This window comes from Carettochelys insculpta, chromosome 2, assembly GCF_033958435.1.
Source record: "Carettochelys insculpta isolate YL-2023 chromosome 2, ASM3395843v1, whole genome shotgun sequence".
Classification (NCBI taxonomy): Eukaryota; Metazoa; Chordata; order Testudines; family Carettochelyidae; genus Carettochelys; species Carettochelys insculpta.
In genome coordinates, this window is record NC_134138.1 from 114,622,786 (window position 1) to 114,646,965 (window position 24,180).

Sequence of the window (24,180 nt, forward strand, 5' to 3'; positions counted from 1 at the left end):
GCACAGCAGCTCTCCTCCCTGGGCCACTTCCCCAGACAATTCCCCCCGGTACCTTCTCCAGGCTTTAGCAGTTGGGGGTCCTCACTCTTGATCTGTAGAAGCTCCCGCTCTCCCTCTGTGACCTCCAGTGCTCCTGCTGCTCTCTCTGCTCCTCTCAAACCTGTTCTCTCTCTGCTCCTGTCTCCTTGCGTCTCTCTGCTCACCTCTCACTCTCTCCCCCGCCCCTCCCACTGTGGAAGGTTTTAAAGGCCTCTCATTGGCGCAGTCATTGGGGCCAGCTGGCTTTAATTCGGCTGAGCCATCTCCCACCCAGCTGCCTCTGACCGCCCTGCACGCCCTTCTGCTTGTTTGGGCTTCCTTCCCCCTGGCCCTGCCACAGCTCACAAGACCACTTGTTTCATATTTTAAAAAAGAAGCAGAATTCAGATCATCATGTACATCATAAAGAAAAAGAAAGAGTTTTCCTGGTGAAGAGCTCTTCAACTGCAAGCTTCGTTGCTCATAAAGATCACATAGTTATGTTATTTAATCACAGGTGTCCATATTTGCAAGTTTTAATGCTCCCAACCCCTTATGAAAGAAAAACAACTCATTAAAAAGTTGCAGACCGTGCTTTTCCCTCCCACACCCAATAGACAAGATAACCCCTTTAGAGCTTGCATGACTGGCCGTGTTAAAACCCAGCTGTGAGTTCTATAATCCATGAGATTTGGACAGCTACAGACAAATTTTTGCCAACACAGTCCTTATCCAAAAGAACACGTCAGTTAAATTAATTTGTGAAGATGATGTTGTGTGTGTGTTTGTAATGTGAACACATCAAGTAAATATATTGCTACCCACCCATTACATTAAAAACAAGTCTATATTCCACAATACACACACACACACACACACACACTCTACATCTACACTAGCCCCAAACTTCGAAATGGCCACGCAAATGGCCATTTCGAAGTTTACTAATGAAGCGCTGCAATGCATATTCAGCGCTTCATTAGCATGCGGGTGGCCACGGCACTTCAAAATTGATGCGCCTCGCTGCCGCGCGGCTCGTCCCAACAGGGCTCCTTTTCGAAAGGACCCCGCCTACTTCGAAGTCCCCTTATTCCCATCAGCTCATGGGAATAGATATACACACCAATTTCTAACCAGATATATAGACACACACACAATATTTAATCAGCATTTCCTTAATTTGTGGTTCTTTGTTATTAAGCAATTGCATTCTTTGATACTCTGGTTCAAATTCATCTTTTTGCAGACAGAGCCTTACAGGCAATTATGATTCTTGATTACCATAATCTATCCACATGTTTGCGTGTGTCCAAGTAAATAAAATACTCAATGATTCTAGAAAAGAATTCTTACTCAGCCAAGCATGAATTCACTACAACCTGAAGTTATTTCTCATTTTTTTTTCTGACAGTGAATTGTGTATGCGATACCTTTTGCAGTGCGTCTTCTGTTTTCTCAGGGTTTGTTTTAAGTGCTTGAGAAGCATCATTCATAGGTATTGGCATAAATCTTAGAGTATAATTCCTAAAACAAAACCAAAAAATAAACATTTACTATAAAGTAGCAAATAAAATGAGCGCCCAGGTATTTTTACCCATAATTTTGTCCCTGATTTGGCAAACACTTGCCCATGACTGTAACTTTACTTTCATGATTAGCCACACTGATATCAGCATAAAAATGTCTATAGGAGTGGAGGCTTACCCTTCTTTCGAGTTACATGGGGAAGAGGAAGAATTTTCAAGGTCACAAAGGGAAGTTATGCCTCTAACTGCCACTCAAAGTTATTGGGAGCTATGTGCTTCTGTTTGTCACTTTGAAATTTCTCCTCCTATAGGTAGTTAGAGATATTTACAACCTTGGTAAAGACACCGACTTTTGATGGGAGTTGGATGACTATGCTACTGCTTATGTTTTTGAAAACCTTCCCCAAAACGGATAGTTAGTTAGTTAGTTGAAGCCTGTTACACCTGCTGGCATGTAGAACAGCAACCAAGTCCTCCACTTCTGTCTGTCTTTGGCCATTTTCTCCATTGTGTCCCAGTTGTAGTTCATTCTCTTAATGTCTGCCTCAACAGTACGCCGCCATGTTGTCTTGGGCCCCCCATGTTTCCATCATCCTTCAGACATTCAGTGAAGTGCTCTCTTTACAATGGCATCTGCCTCCCTTCTCATCATGTGCCCTATTCATCTCCAGAATATTCTCATGATGATAGTGGTCATGTCCTCCTGGTGGCATTGCAGGAGCAGGTCATAGAGGGAGATCGTCTTCAGCCAAAAGATGCGAAGTATCTTGTGAAGGCTAGTGGTCTGAAAGGGTGAGAGCAAGGTCACACTGTCATCCGCCAGCACTCTGAGTTGTGTAGTAGTGTTGATATGACACAGCTCTGGTACAGTTTAAGCTTGGTGTGGAGACTGTGCTGTGTACATCTCCATACACTGTTCATACTTCTGAGGACATTTCTGGCCTTGCTTAATCTGCTCTGGATGTCATTCTTGGTGCCTCCATCATGGTGGACGCTGCTGCCTAAGTACGTAAAGCTGTCTGCTGAGTAAGTCTGCATCATCAATCTTGATTGGTGCTGGTGAATCTATGTTGAGAGTCATAATCTCTGGGGGGTTTTTGGGCTAACTCTTAATCAAACCTGGAGTCTAAAGGTGCAGAGGCATTGTGTTTTTTCCTGTATGTGTTGATGGGTATGGGAAAACACCATAAGGTTATCCACAAAGTCAAGGACTTCCAGCATGGAAAAAAGTGTCTATCTGATACCCATTGACATATCTGCTGCTGTTCTCTGCATCACCCTGTCAATCACCATGTTGAAGAGCAGTGCAGACATGATACATCCCTGTATGACCTAAGTCTTGACTTCAGAAGACAGGTCACAGTATCCCACGCTGCATGTGAAGTTGGTGTAAACACTCTTGATGAGCTGGGCGACTTGTAGAGGGATTCTGCAGGCTCTCAGAGTGCACCAACGGCTCTCTCTGGGTATGCTGCTGTCAAAAGCCTTCTTGAAGTCAAGGAAGTTTTATGTAGAACTGTCTCTGCCACTCTGTGCACTGCTCTATGATGTTTGTCAGGGTGAAAAACTGGTCTGTACATCCCCCTCCCTTGTGAAATCTGGCTTGTTCATTCCCCAGTGACTTGTCAACAGCGTCTGAGATCTGCTGGACGATGACCTTGGCTAGGATCTTCCTGCACAAGGATAGGAGAGTGATCCAGTGCCAATTGTTGCACTCACTACGGGCTCCTTTCTTGGAAATCTTGATGACGACTCCTTTGGTCCAGTCCTTCGTTATCTACTGTCCTTCTCAAATTGCTGTAAGCAGTAGTTGGAGAGTGGTGGCTCCAGGTTCTCGGTCTGCTTTAAACAGCTCCACGTTCAGGTTGTCAAATCCCGGAGCTTTGCCATTTTTCAGAAATCTGATGGCTGCGCTGATTTCTTCTTTCTCTGATGGATCAATGTCAATATCAAGGTCCTCCTCAGATTCCTGGATGTCCACTTCTTCTTCAGGTGATGGTCTATTCAGAACTTCTCTAAAATACTCTGTCCAGCGCGCTTCTTGCTCTCTCTCTCTGTTGTCCATAACTACCCTTCTTTGTCCTTGATGGGGGCACTTGCCCTGCCACAATACTTGCCACAAACAAGAATGGTGATTCTGTACACATTTCCTTGCTCCCCTCAATTAGCTGCTTCTTCAACTTTTGTTGCAAGGTCCTCCATGCAAGCTCTTTTGTCTGCCCTCACCAGCTTCTTCACTTTTTGGCTTGGCTCTCTGTAATTCTGCTTGTATCTTCCTTGAATTCTGGCTGATTTAGTGTCTACCAGCCTCCTCTTTATGTCCTGTCTCTCTTTGATGGCCTTCCATGTATCGGGCTTGATCCACTCTTTCCTCTTCTTCCTATCCTTGAAGCCCAGATGAGCCTTGCTGCTCTTTGTGTAGACTGATGCAATTTGTTCCCATACCATGTTGACTTTATCTGTGATACTGGTAGGTACATCATCCCTTAAATCTTGCAAAGCTTGGAACCTGTTCCTCAGTTGAATGGTGAAGGCAGTCTTCATGGTGACATCTCGTAGTTTTTCAACACTGAAGTGTCTGTATGAGTGTCTTAATGCCTGTTCTTCACAGCTTGTGTTTCACGAGTGCCATCACTAGGTGGTGATCACTACCAACGTCCGCTCCTCTCCTCACTTTCACATCTTGCAAGCAGCGTCTCCATGTACCATTGATTATCAGATGGTCAATCTGGTTCTTGTCCCTGCCACTTGGTGAGCACCAAGTCAGCTTGTGAACGTTGCTGTGTGCAAAAAGAGTCCCTCTGATGACGAGACTGGTGACGGAACAAAACCCAGAAGTCTCTCACTGTTGCCATTCATGATGCCACACCTATGTCTGCCCATGGCCCTGTCATAGTGCATGTTGTTATTTCCCACTTTGGCATTCAGATCACCCATGATGATAGTAAGGTCATGGTGTAATGTAGACTCCATTACTGCCTGAAGCTGCCCGTAGAAGGTGTCTTTAACTTCTTCATCACTGTCATTAGTTGGCACATAAACCTGGATCAAGATGTTCACTTGTCTTCCTTTCAGTCCGACCCTCATCAGTCTGCTGTTGACAGGTTTCCACTTGAGCAGCATTTCTCAACCCCGTTCTTAAGGATGATGGTCACTCCCTCATGATGCTGGCCATCATCTCTTCTGGAATAGAGCACCATTTCTCCTGCAGAAGTCCTCAGTCTTCCCGATCCTGTCCATCTACTCTCACTAACCCCAAGGATGTATATAGATTGTATTGTCTCATTTTGGCAACTATTTGTGCTAGCTTGCCAGTGTCATACATGGTTCATCCATTCCGGAATCCAGTTCTTTGGTGTCCATCATTGCAAAAGTAACTTCCTTACGGCTTTCACTACTGTCAGTCGTACATGTCCACATAGAAGATTTAGGACACCACACAAGGTTGTAGGAGAATTGTTTTTTACTGCTTCCGTAACATAGTCTTTTTCTAGGTCTGGGATGTTAGCCCTGAGCCGAACCCCCAGCCTAGAGGACCAGCGAATCACACTTAGTCTGGTCTCTACCCTTCGACCTGTCTGGCATGGGTGGCCCTACAAGCAGCACTAGGCTCCGGCCAACATAGCTCTAGGGGTCTCCGAGACACGCAAACCCCACAACCGCGACAAGGTAGTAATCCGATGGGAAGCCAAAATGTATAGGCTACCTTTTTTCCATTGATAACACTAGCAGCACCATTTTCTGAATGAAGAAAAAGAGAATGAAAGAATTCTACAAACAATTTTGAAATTCACTATTAACATTATATGTGCAGTTACTTGAGCTACAATAAATACTCAACACTACTTCATATAAATATTTCCTACATTTTACCACCTCATCCTTCAAAAGAAATATCCATACCACAAAAGCTTGTGGCTCTCCATGTACTACAGAATGGTCAATAACTCGCCCTCCATCAGGGCAGGCTATCTTAAAATATCAGCAATAACAGACCTCAAAATGGATAGCTGCTATGGAAGCCATCGATTGCATGAGAGGTGAATGTACCAGGCAGGGGGAAAATGGTCTCTTTCTTGAAAACAATGTAGATTTCCAGCAGGTGTCTGTCATTTAATATAGCACATTCAGCACAGTGTATCATTATTAGCTCTTATATGCTACATTAAACAAAGTCTTGAGCCCACAGAAGAAGTAAAACACGTGAAGCACAAGGAGAGTCCACAGACACAGTCATGAAGCTAGAATTTTGGATGAACAGCACTTTACGAAAAGTTCTGTAATCCATTGATTTCCACATATACAAAATACTTCTAGATTGTTAATTTATTTTCATCTCTGAGTTCATCTCTCAGGGGAAGACTAATTTAAAGCTTACATGAAACTTGGACCATCAGATCAACCAACAGTTATCCACATACCCTACCATACAAATTTCAAACATCTCTTCATGCTCATTATTTTTCATCTTAAAGCACCATTCTTCTCTAATCATAAGAACTGCTTTCCTTAACAAGTCAATAATCCAATAAAATCCAGTTCCACTTTAAAACACATATTGCTTTGCTTATTCTGTTTACTATTACGCTCTCTACAAATCTTATTAAAAGAATTATATGTTATTAAAAGAATTGTTATGTTTTGAAGAGAAGCACTAAAAGGTCAGGAAATACCAAAGAGAAAGATACCCACCAAACCTTATCTCTGCCCAGCTGCTTGTATAATCCATTACAATAATCTTATTTGATACTGCCATATGCTATGTTTTCTTCAGGACCTATAGGGTCCCATAGGGTCACTGCAATAACAGTTTAACATCTTCACTTTTTTACTTTGGTGTATAAGAGGAATAAGTTTATGGTGTGTTTTCACTTCCAGTCCTGTGATCTGATCTTAATACCATAGAAAAAGGAAGAGTGCCAGCTCCCCAGGGGACACAGCACTTGCGTCTAGTCCTGTAATATTAGGCTTGGGAGTGCAGATATTTCTATTATAAGTTCTTATGCAAAGTCCTGCAAAACTGAGTATTGGATAATGCCATATAGTTTTATAGAATTTAGGCTCTGATTCAGCAGAGCACAGGAGGCAAAGCTTAAGTCCCATTAAAGCCAATGGACTATAAATATGTGGTCAAGTGTCTTGTTGACTGGCGACAGATAATTATATTCTTAAGTGCTCTGTTGAACCAGGGCCTTAATAGGATTTTGTAGAAATTACTCAATGTTTTATATAAAATTTAGACAATGACATCCTTTCTGTATTTTTGATTGCTCCAAAAGAATACCATATCAGAAATATCACTTTCACAGAACCGTCACATAAAAGGGTAATTTTGATGTGTTAAGAATGAATTTGCCATATTGCTTTCCTTCCAGATTTTGGACAATTGATCTAATGGTATTTCAGAAGGCTGACTTTGCCCATGAAGGGGTACATAAATATAGTCTCAACAATATTTTTAAAAATATCTATTATTGTTGCAATACATTCTATTAAGGGTGGCATTTATCTTCTCTGAGAAAGCTGGCAATGTCTTAGGTATTTCTATGAAACATATGGTGGAGGATGTTCCCAATATGTCTTTGGGATAGATTTGTTTAAAGGCTAATGATTTTCAGCCGCTGTTGACAGAAATCCCAGTATAGTGAGCTTCAAGCTTCACTGCCCATGGGTTGGGCTGTGAGGAGACAGATTACGACCTAAGCTCCCACACTAGGTAAAAGAGATGTCACCTCTATAAAAACCAAGGTTACACTATCTGAACCATTTCCTTTTTTCTGTCTGGTTCGTTTACTCTCACTTTAGGATTCCTCTTTTGTTTATTTACATAAGCATATCCAAAAGGAAAACTAACTAATGTTAACCAGAAAATAGCACATACTTTTTCTATTAGATGTCTCCTGTAAACATATGCCACTGCTCTAAAAGAAAGTAAGTTCCGCAATGTGATAAATGCCTTAGAAGGTTTCGTTAGCAGAATCACTCCAAAATTACTTTCTTAATTATAGACCATTTATATGTATTTCCTCCCTCAGAACAACTGATTCCATTTTGAAATGAAGCACACATTGCACCAGCTGAGGTAAACGAATGAATCCTATACCAACAACAGAAATCTGCTTGATGAATTCAACTGTAAGAAGCTACGACTGCGTAGAGGGCTAAGATACTACCTCAAACAGCTGTACATTTTTGCAAGACAATCTGCCTGGAGACTGGCAACTGTCTATTATTTTCACCTTCAAAAGAAGCTCTCTGTACCCCTGTATAAGGTGTCTAATGATATGAAACAACTCCAAACACTGCTTTATTTAAAATCTGCATTTTTCCCTTAATACAAAAAAGTGACAGAGATGGAGATAGATCAAAGTGATTAGCCTGCCATTGCCAAAAGATACTACTGCATCTGTGATCTTAATGATCCCCAAATTACACACCTTCATAGGGATTATAATGAACAACTGCGATTCCTGAAACCCTCATTATTAGCTTTTACTTGATGAATACACAGACCAAAATGCTGATTTTATAGCCATAAACTACTGGACACAGAGTTTCATTCAAACAACTAATTGCTTTTAAAGCACAAATTATGCCAGCTAAGAACATAGATCAATGGAGAGAAAAGAGTTTATACAACCCTCTCCACTTTTATAACATTATATTGTGCCTAGAACTGAAGCATAGAAGAAGGAATGAAAGAGCCATATCCTTTCCTTTTGAGCTTAGTGGGAGTTCATCAGCTTTCTTTTAGATTTAGTTCCTTCAAGACCAAAAATGACAGGTGCTGAGCATCCTTACATTCTGTTGTCTCCAATGGGAATTGCAGCTGCTCAGTACCTGCAGGAGATACTTCTTGGTTTCTTATCTACCCACTTTTAAACTTACTTTTCCAATGCCACTGCTATGTCCTGGAAGCCCTGTGCAGTGATATTATTCTTATCCCATATGACAGTTCTGTAGGGAAACAAAATTATACAAATCTGAGAGATGGTCTAAATTAACAAAAGCAGCTTCTCTTTTTAAGCAAACTGAAGACAGCAGTAATCTATAATGCAGTCTTGTATTGCGAAGTTATGCAACTGTTTGTGTCCAAAAAGATGCAGTAAAGGACAAAATCATTTAGAAACATATATTTAACTACTCATTAAAACTGTATGTTAATAGAAATAAAGAACAGAGTTACTAAGTTAGTCTATCTTTCTTTCAATGTTGAGTTGATCCATGCATTATATTTCCTATTTGAAATAAATCAAAAGCAGCAACTCAAAATGGCAATACACAGTGATCATTGTTTATTTAAACCTTTATAATCAAGACCTCAGTGCAGTACCCCAACCAAACTTCCCCCTTCACAGACATACATTGGAGTAACCCTTTCGTTATAGAATGTGATCATTTACGTGAGACAGAGACTGTATCTGTGATTATAGAAAACTGGTGGGGTTTTTTGTGCCATACTTGCCAGTACTGAGTCCTGGCATTTTGGCACATGGTACTGCCTGGGGCTGATGGATGGTGAGCCAGCTGAGTACCAGCTTCTTCTTCTTTTTTTTTTTCTTTAGACAGACCAGGCACTGTAGAAAACTATGGAGTTTGTATTTTTCATAAGTTGCCTATATCTTCAGAACAAATGTGTGAGCACCCGTGTGCACACCGCTGCTACACTAACATGTGCAACATTAGTGACACTCCAGCCAGTCAGCTGTGTATTGGTCACGGCTCTTTTGAACACGCAGTCATGACAGTTCTTCAATTTCTTTTCCCCCGAAGACACCTCAAGCAGTATGTTGTATTGTGCGGTCATCTGCGGTCATGTTGTGTGCTCAATTATAAACAGAGAAGGAGGACCCGCAAAAGATGTGTTGGTTCAGTTTGGTTTTGTGGAGGTCACAGTCAAAATGAACACTTACATTAGAACACCTGGGCTGTGTCTACACTTGCATTCCTCTTTCGAAAGAGGTATGCAAATATGGGAAATCGAAAGTGCAAATGAGGTGCAGATTTGCATATGTAGCACCTAATTTGTACATTCTTATTTCAAAAGAGCTTCTTTTGAAAGAAGAAAACCAGTGTAGATGCTGTTCGTTCCAAAGTAAACCCCATCTTTGAAAGAATCCTTCTTCCCTTTTTTTTGGGAAGAAGGATTCTTTTGAAGATGGGGTTTGCTTTTGAGAGAGCAGTGTCTACACTGGTTTTCTTCTTTCGAAATAAGAATACGCAAATGAGGCGCCATATATGCAACTCTGCACATCATTTGTATCTTCAATTTCCCTCATTTGCATACCTCTTTCAAAAGAGGATGCAAGTGTAGACACAGCCTTGGTGTGGATAATTTTTTTGCCCCTCTGGTAGCAAAGTGTTAAGGCCAGGGGACAGTGCTGGTACTGTATCTGAGAGCCACAGCCCTTCTCCTTGCTAACATGATTCTTTCCTACTTTTCAGAAGGTAGAGGTGGAGGGAGGAAGAGAAGTTCTGCAGCTTCTCTCTCCATGTTTTCTCCCTTGCCTCAGCACACTCATGTCTTTCATTTCCACTGAGATTTCTTACCCCAAGCCTACAATTCTTTGTCTCGGGGTGAGACTACCCATGTGATACCATGAAGGCATTCTAGTCACTTCGGTTTACTGCATTCACCACCTTCTGGAATTTGCAGCTTAAACTTGCAATATTTGACTATCTGCTCACTGAGGCTGTTTCTACACAGGCCACTTCCGAATACACGGAGTGAAAGATGCTAATGTGGCGCAGATGCAAATTCCCCGTGCCTAATTAGCATAATGTCACATGATTTGGAGTCCGGAAGACCGTTCTTCTGGACTCCAAAACGCCATGTAGAAGCGCGGCCCCGGGGGGCTTCCGGAACGAAGTCCTCCTTCCGCAGGCCCCTTCTTCCAAAAATTTTCAGGAAGGTGCCTGCGGAAGGACTTCCTTCTGGAAGCCAGCCCCCACCCCACCCCCACCCCGGCCTGTGCTACTACATGGTGTTTTGGAGTCCAGAAGAATGGTCTTCCAGACTCTAAATCACATGATGTTATGCTAACGAGGCAGGGGGAATTTGCATCTGTGCCTCATTAGCATCTTTCGCTCCGTGTATTAGCATGCCACTTCCGAAGGAAGTGGCCTGTGTAGAAACAGCCTGAGGGTGTGTCTACACAGCACAGTTATTTTGGAATAACAGCCCAAAGCATCTACACAGCAAACACCCTATTTTGAAATAGTGGTTGCCTTCTTTCAAATTCTGTAAGCCTCATTCTACAAGGAATAGGGCCTATTCTGAAATAGGTATTTAGGAAGAGGGGCTATATGGACAGGGAATAGGAACTATATCAAAATAACCGATGGTGGTTCCAGAGGCTCAAATCTGAAATAGGCTCTATTGTGTCTGGATGTTCTATTCTGAAACACCTGAGCCCCATTTTGATACACATTTTTTGTGTAGATGCGCTATTTCGAAATAAGCTATTGGAGAAAATCTCTTTCGGAATAGCTTATTCTGAAATAACGCTGCAGTGTAGACATAGCCTGAGTCAGCATTATGCCAGTAAAACAAAGCACAGGTATTTCAGGACAATATCCTGCATCATTAGGACATACCCATGAGTGCTCTGTAGGACAATTCACACCTGGGGGATAGACTGGACCCATGGAATGGCACTGAATACACGAGAATGTGCGCTGTGCAATGTCTAACTAACAAGTTACAGGAAGAAATGTTTACTTAGTACAGTGAAACAGTTAGAAGTGCACACCCGCTTAGCAAAACAGCCATGCATCCATCTGCAGAATCAGCAGGTCCAATGGATTATTAAGATTTACAACTTGTTAACCAGGGCTGTGTGGACATGAATCATGCTTAAAACAACTCTGCTAGCCACCATTAAAGGCATAAGAAAAATTGTGCAAATAACTTTGTAAACAAAATATTCCTCTAGCATGACTAAGCTGGAGTGATGCACCTGCTTCTACTCATTTTGAAGTCAATGTACTCTCAGGTGTACCTGACAATGCTGCCTTAAGAGGAAAGATATATTTCCCCCTCTTTATGTGTATTTTTTCTGTAGCATGCTTTGCCATAGTAGACAATTTCCCCGGGTTGTGAAGCCCTGCAGTGGAAGAGTTTTGGTGGTTTCCAGGGACTTAATATTCTAGGATACCACTACAAACCCAAGAGAAACCATAGAAAAGCAACAGGTTAAAATTTTGCTCGTTCTAAACTTTAATTAAAAGGATTTGGATTTTGCTTGAGGGATCGCAAAGGGATTATATAAATTCTTATTCTGTCCAAACTGGTTTCTCCATTCTTAACTGTGATGTGTGTAGTCCAATGACTTAAGCTAAACTTAGCTTAGACATCTGAAAGGAGAATTTCCAGACTTTTGTGATTTAAAATACTCAAATTTATTTAGTTATTTCTAGAGATTTTTGCAGGAGGAATTTACTTTTCCTCCCCTCTTTTAAATAAAAAGCATGGGGACTGGGGAAGTGATAGCCCTGCAAGGTGACTTCCTGGTCAATTTAATAAGAGAAAGCTGGATAAAGGAGTGCTGGCAACAGGCATTATAACAGTATTAAACATATGACTTTCCTAATGCAAATAAGCTTTTCATACCTGAGCTTGGTGTTTATCTGTAGGGCTTTGGCTAGCATCTTTGCTCCCATGTCTCCCATTCCATTTCCACTAATATCCACTTTTGTAAGAGAAGTATTGCTGCCCAATGCATTGATAATTATGGTTAGCTCAGTCTTCAGCTTGGAATCTGCCAGAGATAGTGACTGCAAAGGCTGTGGAGCATACAAACAATGTCAACAACAAACAAGAGCTGAGAATACATTCTAGTACACACCAACTAAATGAGGGTTCTTAGGATTTCCTTACAAGTTAGTAACTGTGTTTACACTACAAAAATAACTCCAAAGTTGCTTACTTTGAAGTAGAGCTTCTACACGCCCTATTTCTAAGTTAAACTTTCATTCCTGGGAATGGGGCAAGGATTTAGAAGTTGGGCTCCCTACTCTGAAATAAGGGAAAATGTGTGTAGACTCTGGTTACTTTGACATAGTGCCTAACTTCAAAGTTAGTTCCTAGTGTAGAGGCACCCAGTGAACATCTCAAAGAAGTGGGATGGGCAGCAGGGCAAACGCTATCTATCAGATTTGCTTCTGTGTTTGCGATAGCTATTGTAACATGGTGTGTTAAACACCACAATAATCTGAAATCCTTGAAATACAACTGCAGCTAGTCAAACAGTCTGACAACCTTATTCTTGAAGTCCTTTGCTTTTATGGTTTTTACTACAGCAGCCTCAACATGAAGAGGGTTTTTTTGGCGGGGGAATGTACATATATTCCTTTAAAAGAAGCTAATTGGGTGACAAGTCTGAAATTAAGAGAGGTCCGCTGTAGACATGTATAAGATGAGTAGAAAGATCACTGTGGTTATTATTCATAATATGATTATGTTCCACTTAGGTACTTAAAAAAAGCTTCATGTACTACTGCAACTATGAAACACAGGCATGCTGTGGATCCTGTACATTTATTGTCAAGCTTTATGCTAAAAATCTCTTTTTAAAAGGCATATGCAGATGCTCATTTTACCTCCTCCTCCACGCCCCTCTGCCCCAAAGAGCCAAAGGCAATAGTTTCTGAATTATAACCGAAGTCTTTCCATCATCTTAACCTTGCTGAGGCGTCCCAACTACTAAAGGCACCCAAGAGCTATAATACATAATTGATTATGTGTGATAAGTTACAGTATTTTCCTTTATTCAAGAGTCACCAAATGTGTAAACCTTCAATAAGTGAATACCCCTTTCAAGGACTGAAATGCTTGAACAGTACCTACCCCTACCACAATGGGGCCCAAACCCCTATTCACTCCTGTATGCCAAGTAACTACTAATTATAACCAAAAACCATGTGTGCTTATAAAGAGAGAATGTATAAAGATTTGGAGGCACAGAGCACTGCAATGATCATTTGAAATAACTATCAAATAACTGTTCATTCTCTTAGTGCTGTCTGTGCCCCCCTGTGCTGCTTCCTTAGGCAGTCAGAAAAGCATTAACTTCACATTGGAATGGCATTTGAGACTGGATGCATACGTTTAATTGAGGTGCTAAGTGATTTTGTGACAGAGTCCCGGCAGAAAAACAGTAGCAGCCTTACTCTCGCACATATGAAGATGCTAATTAGGCTGGCAGTACCTGCTTAAGCTATACCATTGCTGCCAGGTAATACAGATGCATAAAATGCAAGGGACTGTAACTATACAAAACTTGAATTACTCCTAAAAGAAGAAATTCAACTATTGTGAAGCTGGCTGCGTAATAAATGGACCATTTCTGAACAGTGATTGATTAGCCCAGCAGCTATCTTGCCTTGAAAAGTTATTTTCCTTTTAAACCAGGGATCAGCAATCCCCAGCATGTGCGCCAAGAGTGGCACATAAGCTGATTTTCATTGGCACATGAGATAGGAGCTCAGCCTGCCCCTCCTCCCGCCGGCAGCCGAGAACTTGCTCAAAGCCAGGCCACTTTGTGGATTAACAAACACCAGTCAATGGTACCAACTGCCAGCTAAACAGCAAAGCGCTGCATCTTTATTTATTAATGAAGCTGTTGTAAGTAGGACTATCAGTGACTTTAAAAAGTCACCAGCACTCAGCCTGTACATAGAGGTCAAAAGGTCAAATTTCAGCACTCCGCCATAAAAAGGGTGCTAACCTGTTTTAAACTTTTCTGGGGACTTGTAATCTGCATTTGGTTTAATTTTATAATTAGAACAAATCTTTGTGATCATAAAAAGGCACACATGAACTCTTCCCAGGGCAAGCCTAGAGATACTTACCTCCCATTCATTTACATTAATACCACCAGGACACCCTTGAGTTACTGAAGAATTGCTAGTCTGGCTAAAACAGTTACAAGGCCACTGACTTAACATATATACTAGACCTGTTAGTGCTTGAATTATACATTTTTCAGAATAGAGGAAAGGTTATTACACTTCACAACCATTTGGGGGTCTGACCCTGCACAACACATAATGTCTCCTGGACACTAATGAGCACTTTCAACTCCAACTGATCAGACCATGTTGCCCTAAGCTTCCTTTATGCACGGCATCAACTTCAAGCTTCTTGTCCTTACTTTCAAAATCCTATAAAAGTCTAACAATTTCCCCTTTCCCACACCCCCAATGGCACCACCCTCCTTTCACTTCCATGATACTACTGTGCACAATCCACTTGCTTACTTCTACTTTAACTGTTTCTATACTTCCTTCTTTGCCAGCTCTCATTGTGAAGATTATCGGCCCTGATACACCTCAACATGACCTTCTCATCTGAATCCATTCCCCTGTGATAGCGACAAGAGATGAGCCAACCAGGACATTTAAACACCAAGGCTACACTAGAAGCATCTGGCAACACAAGTTACTGTTGACAGGGAAACCTCGACAGTATTCTGTCAATGGATTACATCTACATGCAACTTGCTCTGTCGACACAGAACTGCCAGGATGCAATGCCCACTGGTGCCAGAAAGCAGAATGGCAGCTCTGCAAAGAGGGCTGCCCAGCAACCGGAAGCCCTCTCCGTCGACAGAAGTGTCAACAATGCACTTTTGTCGACAGTATTCTGTCCAGAAATCGTTATGCCTCAAATTTTTGAGGGATAATACTGTCGAGGAAAATGGAGAGTTCTGTTGAGAGAATGCTTGAAAAGTGTGTGGACGTTCCCTGAGTTATACTGACTTCTGTCGACAAAACTCTGTAGCGTAGACCCAGCCCAAGACTAAAATTGCCTTTTTCCTTCATGCTAGGCAATAGCCTTCAGTCAGTAACTCTGTGATATCATTTCTGTTGCCATGTCTCTTCAGCTGCAGCTGCTCTCAGCTGTCATGCTAGCCCCACACTGTTTTTATGTCTGAGGCTTTTTAGTTTGCCAGCTCCTAACTGCTGGGGATCTTGTCTTTCACCAGCATTGTGAGTGATCAGATACACTTGTGAGTGCCATAAGGTAATCATTAATCATACCTGTGGCTCCTACTGACTGAGGAATGAACCTCATACGTGACCTGATGCCCTGGGGGAAATTAGTGATTTCAAGGAGGTTTGCAGGAATGAACCCATGCATAATGGCCCTCCTTTGATGCCTAAGCAGCTTCATTTTCACAAGTTGAGAGGGTAGGTAAGCTTGCTTGATTTCTTAAACATTTACGAAGGTATTCAGATTATTCAGCATTTAGCAAGAGTTTGATGCTACACAATCTGAACTAGAGCATGTTGGGAATTACTTTTACAAATTTTGTATCATTGGAAGATGTTAATTCACTGAACAAAACTGTTCAGTGAAAAGGCTCGGCTTTGACAAGTTTCCTGTCTTGATATTTTAACAAAAGCAAAAGCCATTTAGATCTTTCTGAAATGAAGAAATTCTGTTTTCCAGATTGAAACAAGTATCTGTTTGGAAAGTTAAATTAGTTTATAGCTAGTTAAAATTGTCAAATTGAAACAATGGACTCAATCTGATTTTTTTGCTATAATTGGAATAGGACTTTTTTTCAAAATCCTCAAAGAATGGGAAAACTGTTTCCTGCTCCGTCTCTATTTTAAATACTGAAGGGAAAGCTTATGGTCTGAAACAATTCCCTGCAAAGTAATTCTTCAACTACCTATACATATGCTATTCCCATGTTTCAAATACAGAGAACATGTTATTTACAGCATGTGATATGTTTAAAGCCTCTTTCAATTTCACACTGTTCATAGAGAAGTAGGTGAATTAGTAATTGGTCGTCTTGTGTCTTTCACATCCCCCTCTCCAACCTTGAATGAGTATAGAGTGAAACGCTTTAGGACTACATCTATACTACAGCAATCGGTCAACAGAAATCACTGTTGGAATAGATCTACCAGCAAAACTTCTGCCAACAGAGCACATCTACACACAAAAGCAGATTGAAAGAGCAATCCACTCTGTCAACAGAGAGCAGCCAGACTGCCCTGCCCTCTCTCGACAGAATGGCTGACCGGAAGCTCTGCAAACAAGGCTGCGGAGTGAATGGGAAGCCCTGTCTGTCAACAAAAGGGCCCCAGACTATCTACACTGCACTTGTGTTGACAAAACTCTGTTGACAGGAGCATTACTCCTCAATGTGGAGAGGGATAACACTGTTGGGAAAGTGCTCTGTTTTGTCAAGACTCTGTCGACAAAACACCTTTTGTGTGTAGATGCTTCCTGAGTTTTGCTGACAAAACTCTGTAGTGTACACATGGCATAAATGATTTGGTATCATGAGTGCAGAAAGTCCACCAGGAACCAACGTTACTCTATACAATCAGAAAAGAGACTATGTATTAAATATGCATGAGAATGCATGATCTGAACTGAATATTTCCTACATAAATAGATGTGATTTTCCACAGCCCATAAAAACTTTTATTCCCCAGCAATACCCTATGATTTCAGCTGCATATTGGGAGCTTGTTATCAAACATACACCTTCTTCTTTTCTGCTGCAGAAAAGGGATGGTGCACTGCTACATTAAGCATCTTTTAAATCGATCTTACTCAGGGCCAAAATGTAAAGAATGTAATTAGAAACCATATTACATTTGGTACTTCCATACACTTGCTAGGTACACTTGGGAGTTTAACTATCAAATTGAATTTATTTAATTTAAGGGCTTTAAAAGAACCCAAAGGACTCAATTCTGCAAGGTACAGAGAGCCTCCCTTGAAGTGCTGAGCACCAACCACTGCCATCAGAAACAGGGTTATTCAGCTACTCATAGCAAGTTCAGTCATAAGTCTGAGCAATGTGTGGCAGCAGTACAGCATCCATTTTTATGCAGGAAAGAATGAAGTATGATAATCACACAGCCTCTGAACCTATGCTGTGAAATAAAAGTTTTTATGGACTGTGCAGTATAACACCTATTTATAGATTCTATAAAATGTACAACTCGGGTACTGTATGCTCATGCATCTTTAACACCTGGTATTTTGTTCTTGTTTTTTAAATTGTGTATAAAAATTTAGTGGCTTGTTGTTTTTCCGCAGTCATGATACCGAACTGCTAAATCATTTAAAGCACTTCATTCATGACTCATTCAGCAGAGGAGGAAAAACATTGCTAAGTATCCTGTGTCTCTGTCAATGATATGAAAATAACAGAGCCTTTAAAATACTAAGTAACATGCTGTCTATATTTCAACACCACTACAGTTCTGTTTGAAGTATGTATAAATATCCAAAGAATTATGCTGCAGAGGTTTCTTTCTGATTATGACCTCTCCTTGTAGTGTTCTGAACATGTGCAGAGTGAGAGAGAGAGAGAGAACAGAGCTGACAATGAATCCCAGGTGATGGGTCCTAGTGACAGCGGAGATGGTGATAGTCCTCTCCAGCAGAGTATGATCAGAGGAAAAAATCACAAATTTATCTTTTGGCTGTGTTAAGTGTGAGGTGATGCCAAGACACTTGGCAACAGATGTCAGAGCCACAGAGAGAGGGAGGCAGCATGGAAATGGAAAAGTAAATTTGTATAGAGATGGGCAGTGGAAGCCCTGGGAAGAGAGGAAATCACAAATGAGGGTGGGAGCTGAGAACAGAACCCTGTGTCACTCCTGGGAGTGAGAGGCGGATTACTCACCTGACTAAACAAGACAGTGAAAAGAGAGTCAATGAGTCAGGAGGAGAACTAGGAGAGATTATCATGAAAAACAAGAGAGGAAAACACACTGAGAAGGATGGTGGGACCAACAGCTTCAAAATGCAGCTGAGAAGAAGTCAAGGAGGAGAATGGAATAGAGTTCCTAAGATTTGGGCCAAGACCAAATCCACAAGCCATTAGAAACCTTGGGAAGAGCTGTTACAAAGTGGAGAGAAGAAGACAGATGTCAGACTGGAGTAGTCCAGAAGGAGAGAAAATAGAAGTAATGGTTACATAATGTGGGTTCAATGGGCTTAGAGGTGAAGGGAACAAAGGGGTTGGGTCAGTAGCTTATGTCAGGAGTCATTTATTTTTGAAGGATGAGGAAAGCAGAGCATACCTGTAATCTGAGGGACACAGAAAAGACAAGGGACTAATGTTGATTAAAATGATACAAAAACATATCCCCAAGAAATACCTTCTGGCCAGCCCATGAACAATGTGTATTGGGCAATAAGGGGAGCGAAGTCCAATCAATAATAAAGGGTCTTTTGGAAGTGGGAGAAGAGTTGTCAGGGAAGAATAGAGACAAGATGCCAAGGAAACGCTCAGTGAAAAGAGCCATTACAATTACCCGTTGAAATACTGTACTTACAAAAGTATAGTGTTTCCTACCAATGTGAAGAATAATAAACTATAAAAATCTATTGCTTTAATTTCTTCTAATTTTCTTCATTTTTTCTTTCTTGAGTGAACAGGATTTTGTTGGTGGGCTGCAGCAATTATGCATGCTACTGTGCAAAAATGTGATTATCATGAAAGTTGTGAAGAAATACTCTCTCTGTATTTTGCAGGTTTACCCTATCCCCAAAAACCTGGGATTGCAATCCCATGTTGAGAAATGAAAATGTCTAAAATCTGTGCTTATAGGACTATGGCATTTAGACTTAAAGAAAACTAAGTTAAGAGCTTCAGACGTTTTGAAATAAATTATTCTTTCAATGTGCATCATCTATTACTCCATACAGAGTGTTCTGATAACACACTAAGTGAAAAACAGTCCCCCATATGCAATCCCAATTACACTTTAAAGTTAATTTCCTATTTAATAAAACAAACAGCAGAATAAACAAAAAATGTATTTCACAATGTTGACAAAATAACAGACAGCAAATAAAGCCACTGGTAAATGCAGCCAATGGCAAATAGAAGCTGGTAAACTGCAAGAATGATGCTTACATAAAGATGTGTTATTACACTAGGATAAAGGATACTCACTGAATCCTCATCTTGAATCATCTGTACTAAATTATCAAGTACAGGAGTGAGATTTCTGAAAGACAAAAAGTGACGGAAACAATGAAATCAGCAGCTTTTTGCTATCAATTTTGCTAGTATTTAAAAAAAATAATAAAAACCTTACTTGGATTTCATGTTGTTAAAATTTTTGCCTAATGCCAAGTGTCTTATTGATCGGTTTTTACTAAGCCAGATTACAAGTGTCGAGAGATCGGATTCTAGGCCTGTGAGGAATCAGATTAAATGGAGAATTAAAAACACACTCCTTTTGCTAGATGGGGTTTAATCAACAAAACCATGTTCATTTGACTGACTTTCTACCACCACACCACTTTAAAGTATGTCTTCCAGAATCATTACAATTTTTATTTTTAAATCTTTGGGTCTTCTTTAATTTTCCATGGACCCACAAGTTAAACATATTGTTTGTGATCAAACCATTTAAAAGCTTTCTGCTAATCAGCAACTGCATACACAGCAGGAAAAGAGGAGGTTTAATCCCTAAATTTCAGTCCCCCAGGGGAAGACTAGGGTATATCTTCACTACACAGAAGATCAACCAGGTCAGAGTCGACCTCCCAGGGTTTGATTTCACACGCCTAGTAGTGATGCATGAAATTGAACTATCTGGGGTTGGCAGTCGACTCTGGTACTCCTCAATATCATGAGGAGCAAGGGAGGTCAACAGGAGCATTTCTCCTGTCAACCTCCTTCTGTGAGGATGGTCAGGTAAATTGACTGTAGATAAGTTGATCACAGCTATACAATTGCCATAGCAAGAATTGTGTAGCTACGACTGATTTTAATCTCTAGTGCAGACTGGTCCAAGACAAACATTCTTCTCTTTGTTAAGCCATGGAGATCTTTTCTGTTTCTCGCCTTGAGAATTAGCAGAACATACTACTATGCAAACTCTAGCAGTTATGTGCACCAATGTGTTCTCACAGCCTTCAGGCAGGTACAGAGGCCAACGTGCAAAGCTTGTGAATAAATCAACTTGCTAAAATTGGCTGCATTCCATTCTGTTCTTGAAAAAGTAAAATAGATATGCTGCAGTCTGCTTCTGATGTGGATAAAGGTAATGTTTCAGCCAATGAAACTTATTAGGCACTAGTAACAGAGAGTAAGCCGTGCTACTCTATACACTATCAAAACAAAAAGCAGTCAAGTCGCACTTTAAAGACTAGCAAAATAGTTTATTAGGTGAGCTTTCGTGGGACAGACCCACTTCTTCAGACCACACCCAGACCAGAACAGACTCAATATTTAAGACACAGAGAACCAAAAACAGTAAGCAAGGAGGACAAATCAGAAAAAGATAATCAAGGTAAGCAAATCAGAGAGTGGCGGGGGGCGGGGAGGGGGGAGATCAAGAATTAGATTGAGCCAAGTATGCAGACGAGCCCCTAGAAAGTTCCCATCACGATTTAAACCATGTGTTAATGTGCCGAATTTGAATATAAATTCAATAGAATAGAATAGAATAGAATAGAATAGAGAGAGAAGTGGACGAGCTGACTTTTATATTCAAATTCGGTACATTAACACATGGTTTAAATCGTGATGGGAACTTTCTGAGTCACTATGGCTACGTCTACACGTGAAGCCAACATCGAAATAGGCTATTCGATGAATAACGTCTACACGTCCTCCAGGGCTGGCAACGTCGATGTTCAACTTCGACGTTGCGCGGCACCACATCGAAATAGGCGCTGCGAGGGTACGTCTACACGCCAAAGTAGCACACATCGAAATAAGGGTGCCAGGCACAGCTGCAGACAGGGTCACAGGGCGGACTCAGCAGCAAGCCGCTCCCTTAAAGGGCCCATCCCAGACACAGTTGCACTAAACAACACAAGATACACAGAGCCGACAACTGGTTGCAGACCCTGTGCCTGCAGCATGGATCCCCAGCTGCCGCAGCAGCAGCCAGAAGCCCTGGGCTAAGGGCTGCTGCCCACGGTGACCATAGAGCCCCGCAGGGGCTGGAGAGAGAGCATCTCTCAACCCCCCAGCTGATGGCCGCCATGGAGGACCCGGCAATTTCGACGTTGCGGGACGCGGATCGTCTACACGGTCCCTACTTCGACGTTGAACATCGAAGTAGGGCGCTATTCCAATCCCCTCATGAGGTTAGCGACTTCGACGTCTCGCCGCCTAACATCGAAGTTAACTTCGAAATAGCGCCCGACGCGTGTAGCCATGACGGGCGCTATTTCGAAGTTAGTGCCACTACTTCGAAGTAGCGTGCACGTGTAGACACAGCTTATAGGGGCTCATCTGCATATTTGGCTCAATCTAATTCTTGATCTTCCCCCCCCCACACCCCTCCACTCTCTGATTTGCTCACCTTGATTATCTTTTTCTGATTTGTCCTCCTTGCTTACTGTTTTTGGTTCTCTGTGTCTTAAATATTGAGTCTGTTCTGGTCTGGCTATGGTCTGAAGAAGTGGATCTGTCCCACGAAAGCTCACCTAATAAACTATTTTGCTAGTCTTTAAAGTGCTACTTGACTGCTTTTTGTTATTAGGCACTGTGTAACATTGAGCTATCACAGGCATAAACAAAGTCAAGGGCTCACTTTGCTTTGATGCCATTCTTAATAAAACCTGTTTTGATATTGAAAAACCCCACAAAAAGCTCTATGGTACATAAACATTATCACATCACAGGATTTAAATCACCTTTATCAATCAGATCAGGGTATATATTACCTTTCACCCCTTTTCAACATACTTACCATTGTCTGAAATGTCTAGGCTGGTGATATTGTGTATTTCTGCTATGCATCCTTCCAGAACTTGTGCACCTCCAGATCTCAACTAGAGACAGACAAAACATCTAGCACTAATTAGGGCATTTTGATAATACAGAAAATAACAATAGGAGTTTTTTTTAATATAAAGAGTACCTCATGAAGCCAAACACAGTACTTGTTGCCATTAATGCTACAGTCTACACAGAAATCATTTCTACACTTTTCTCTTGCCATATGCACATTATAAAAGAGTGACGCTCTCTCCCCTTTCTAGTCAAAAGTACTAAACGTAAGCTTAACCAGGGCTGGCTTTACATAGTACTGGCAAAAGTCCTTTCAGGTGACAAAGATTTCTGGGGTTTGCAGATTGCCTTATTGAAAATATGTTTGGGTGCTTTTACATTCCCATTGGAAAGAATGGATATTAAGCAACATAAAAGCAAACATATAATGCATTCCTTTCAATCCTTGAATTTAAGTGACAAAGTTTTTAGAGTAAGAGCCTTCTGCTACCCTAAAGCATCACAGCAATGTGTTGTGTGCAGAGAGAAGGGAATAGGTGATAAAGAGCAACAAGTCAAGGATCAATGACGGCTTGATCTTTGTTAGTCAATCATGACTTTAAAAACACCTTCAAATCAGCTACACAATATTAAATAAAATTATAACAGCCAGAATTAGATGATGGGGATTTTTCTTTATTTCAAAATGGGGGTGACGAGAAAACACAAACACTGAAAGGATTAGGTTTAAAGTACAACATTGTTCAACCTCAGCTGGAATACTGTGTCCTGTTCTGTCACACCTCAGGAAAAATGTGGATGAATTGGAGAAAGCACAGAGAAAAGCCACAAAAATTATTCAAAGTCTACAAAACATGACCTATGAGGGAAGATAAAAGAAACTGGTTTTGTTTGGTCTGGAAAAGGAAAGACTGGAGGGGACGTAGTAGTTTTCAAGTACATAAAAGGCTGTTACAAGAAGGAGGAAGAAAATCTGTATTACTTAATCTCTGAGGATAGACAAGAAGCAATGGGCTTAAATTGTAGCAAGACAAGTTAAGGTTGGACATTTGTAAGAACTTCTTCACTTTCAGAGTGGTTAAGCATAGGAGTAAATTGCTTAGGGAGGTTGGAATCTCTGTCATTGGAGATTTTTAAGAGCAGGTTAGATAAACATCTATCATGGATAGTCTAGATAATACATAACCGAGTCATGAGTGCAGAGGACTAGACTAAATCAACTCTTGAGGTCCTTTCCAGTAGTATGATTAATCTGAATGACTGCAGCATATTAAAATACAGATTCAAGATTTAGTAAAATGTCTGAAAAGGCTTCAAAGGCAAGTACAATACCAGCAATGAAATTACTAAAACTACAGACTTGGAAAGGTTATAAACTCATGACTGTTTCTATGAATTGAGTATTCAAGTATTAATGTTTTAAGGGAAGGAAAAACATTTTCATATTAATTATGAATCACTTCTTCACTACATGAACATCGCGCTGAGTAGGACCACTAAAAAGACATCAATGGTATTCACTGGGAAGCAGGGGAGGGGACGGGGGAAGCAGTGTCACTGTTAAACTGCACATCTCACATCATTTCTAAACAAAAATAGTCCTTAACCTAGCTCTAATCCAGATTCACTAATATTCTTTGGCAATTTTTCTACAGCAATATTAAGTGGTTTTAAGAAACCCCTTAATTGTCCCAACTTAGATTTTATTTAGAGATGGGGCCATGCTAAAATTTTAAATCTAAAATATGTCCAAACCCAGAAAAATATTTTGCACACGGCCTCTCTCTCTTTTTTTTTTTTTTTTTTTTAAATGGAGTGAAAGAAAACCTTCTATCCAAACACTCCCAGGAACTGGTTCAATTAAAAATTTAAATCCGATCCACATTTCTGCA

General features: G+C 40.9%; 1 protein-coding gene across 3 annotated transcripts in view; it reads right to left on the minus strand.

The window, feature by feature from the left end:
• Positions 1-24,180, minus strand: part of CARMIL1 (capping protein regulator and myosin 1 linker 1) — a 295,177-nt gene that overhangs the window by 72,917 nt on the left and 198,080 nt on the right. For all 3 annotated transcript variants that reach the window (XM_074987581.1, XM_074987580.1, XM_074987579.1), the window contains exons 18-23: positions 22,248-22,329; positions 19,632-19,731; positions 19,487-19,541; positions 12,157-12,329; positions 8,433-8,501; positions 1,449-1,542 (exon numbers count right to left, since the gene is read on the minus strand). In XM_074987581.1, the coding sequence (XP_074843682.1) occupies positions 1,449-1,542; positions 8,433-8,501; positions 12,157-12,329; positions 19,487-19,541; positions 19,632-19,731; positions 22,248-22,329 (573 nt within the window). The remainder of the gene's footprint in view (positions 1-1,448; positions 1,543-8,432; positions 8,502-12,156; positions 12,330-19,486; positions 19,542-19,631; positions 19,732-22,247; positions 22,330-24,180) is intronic.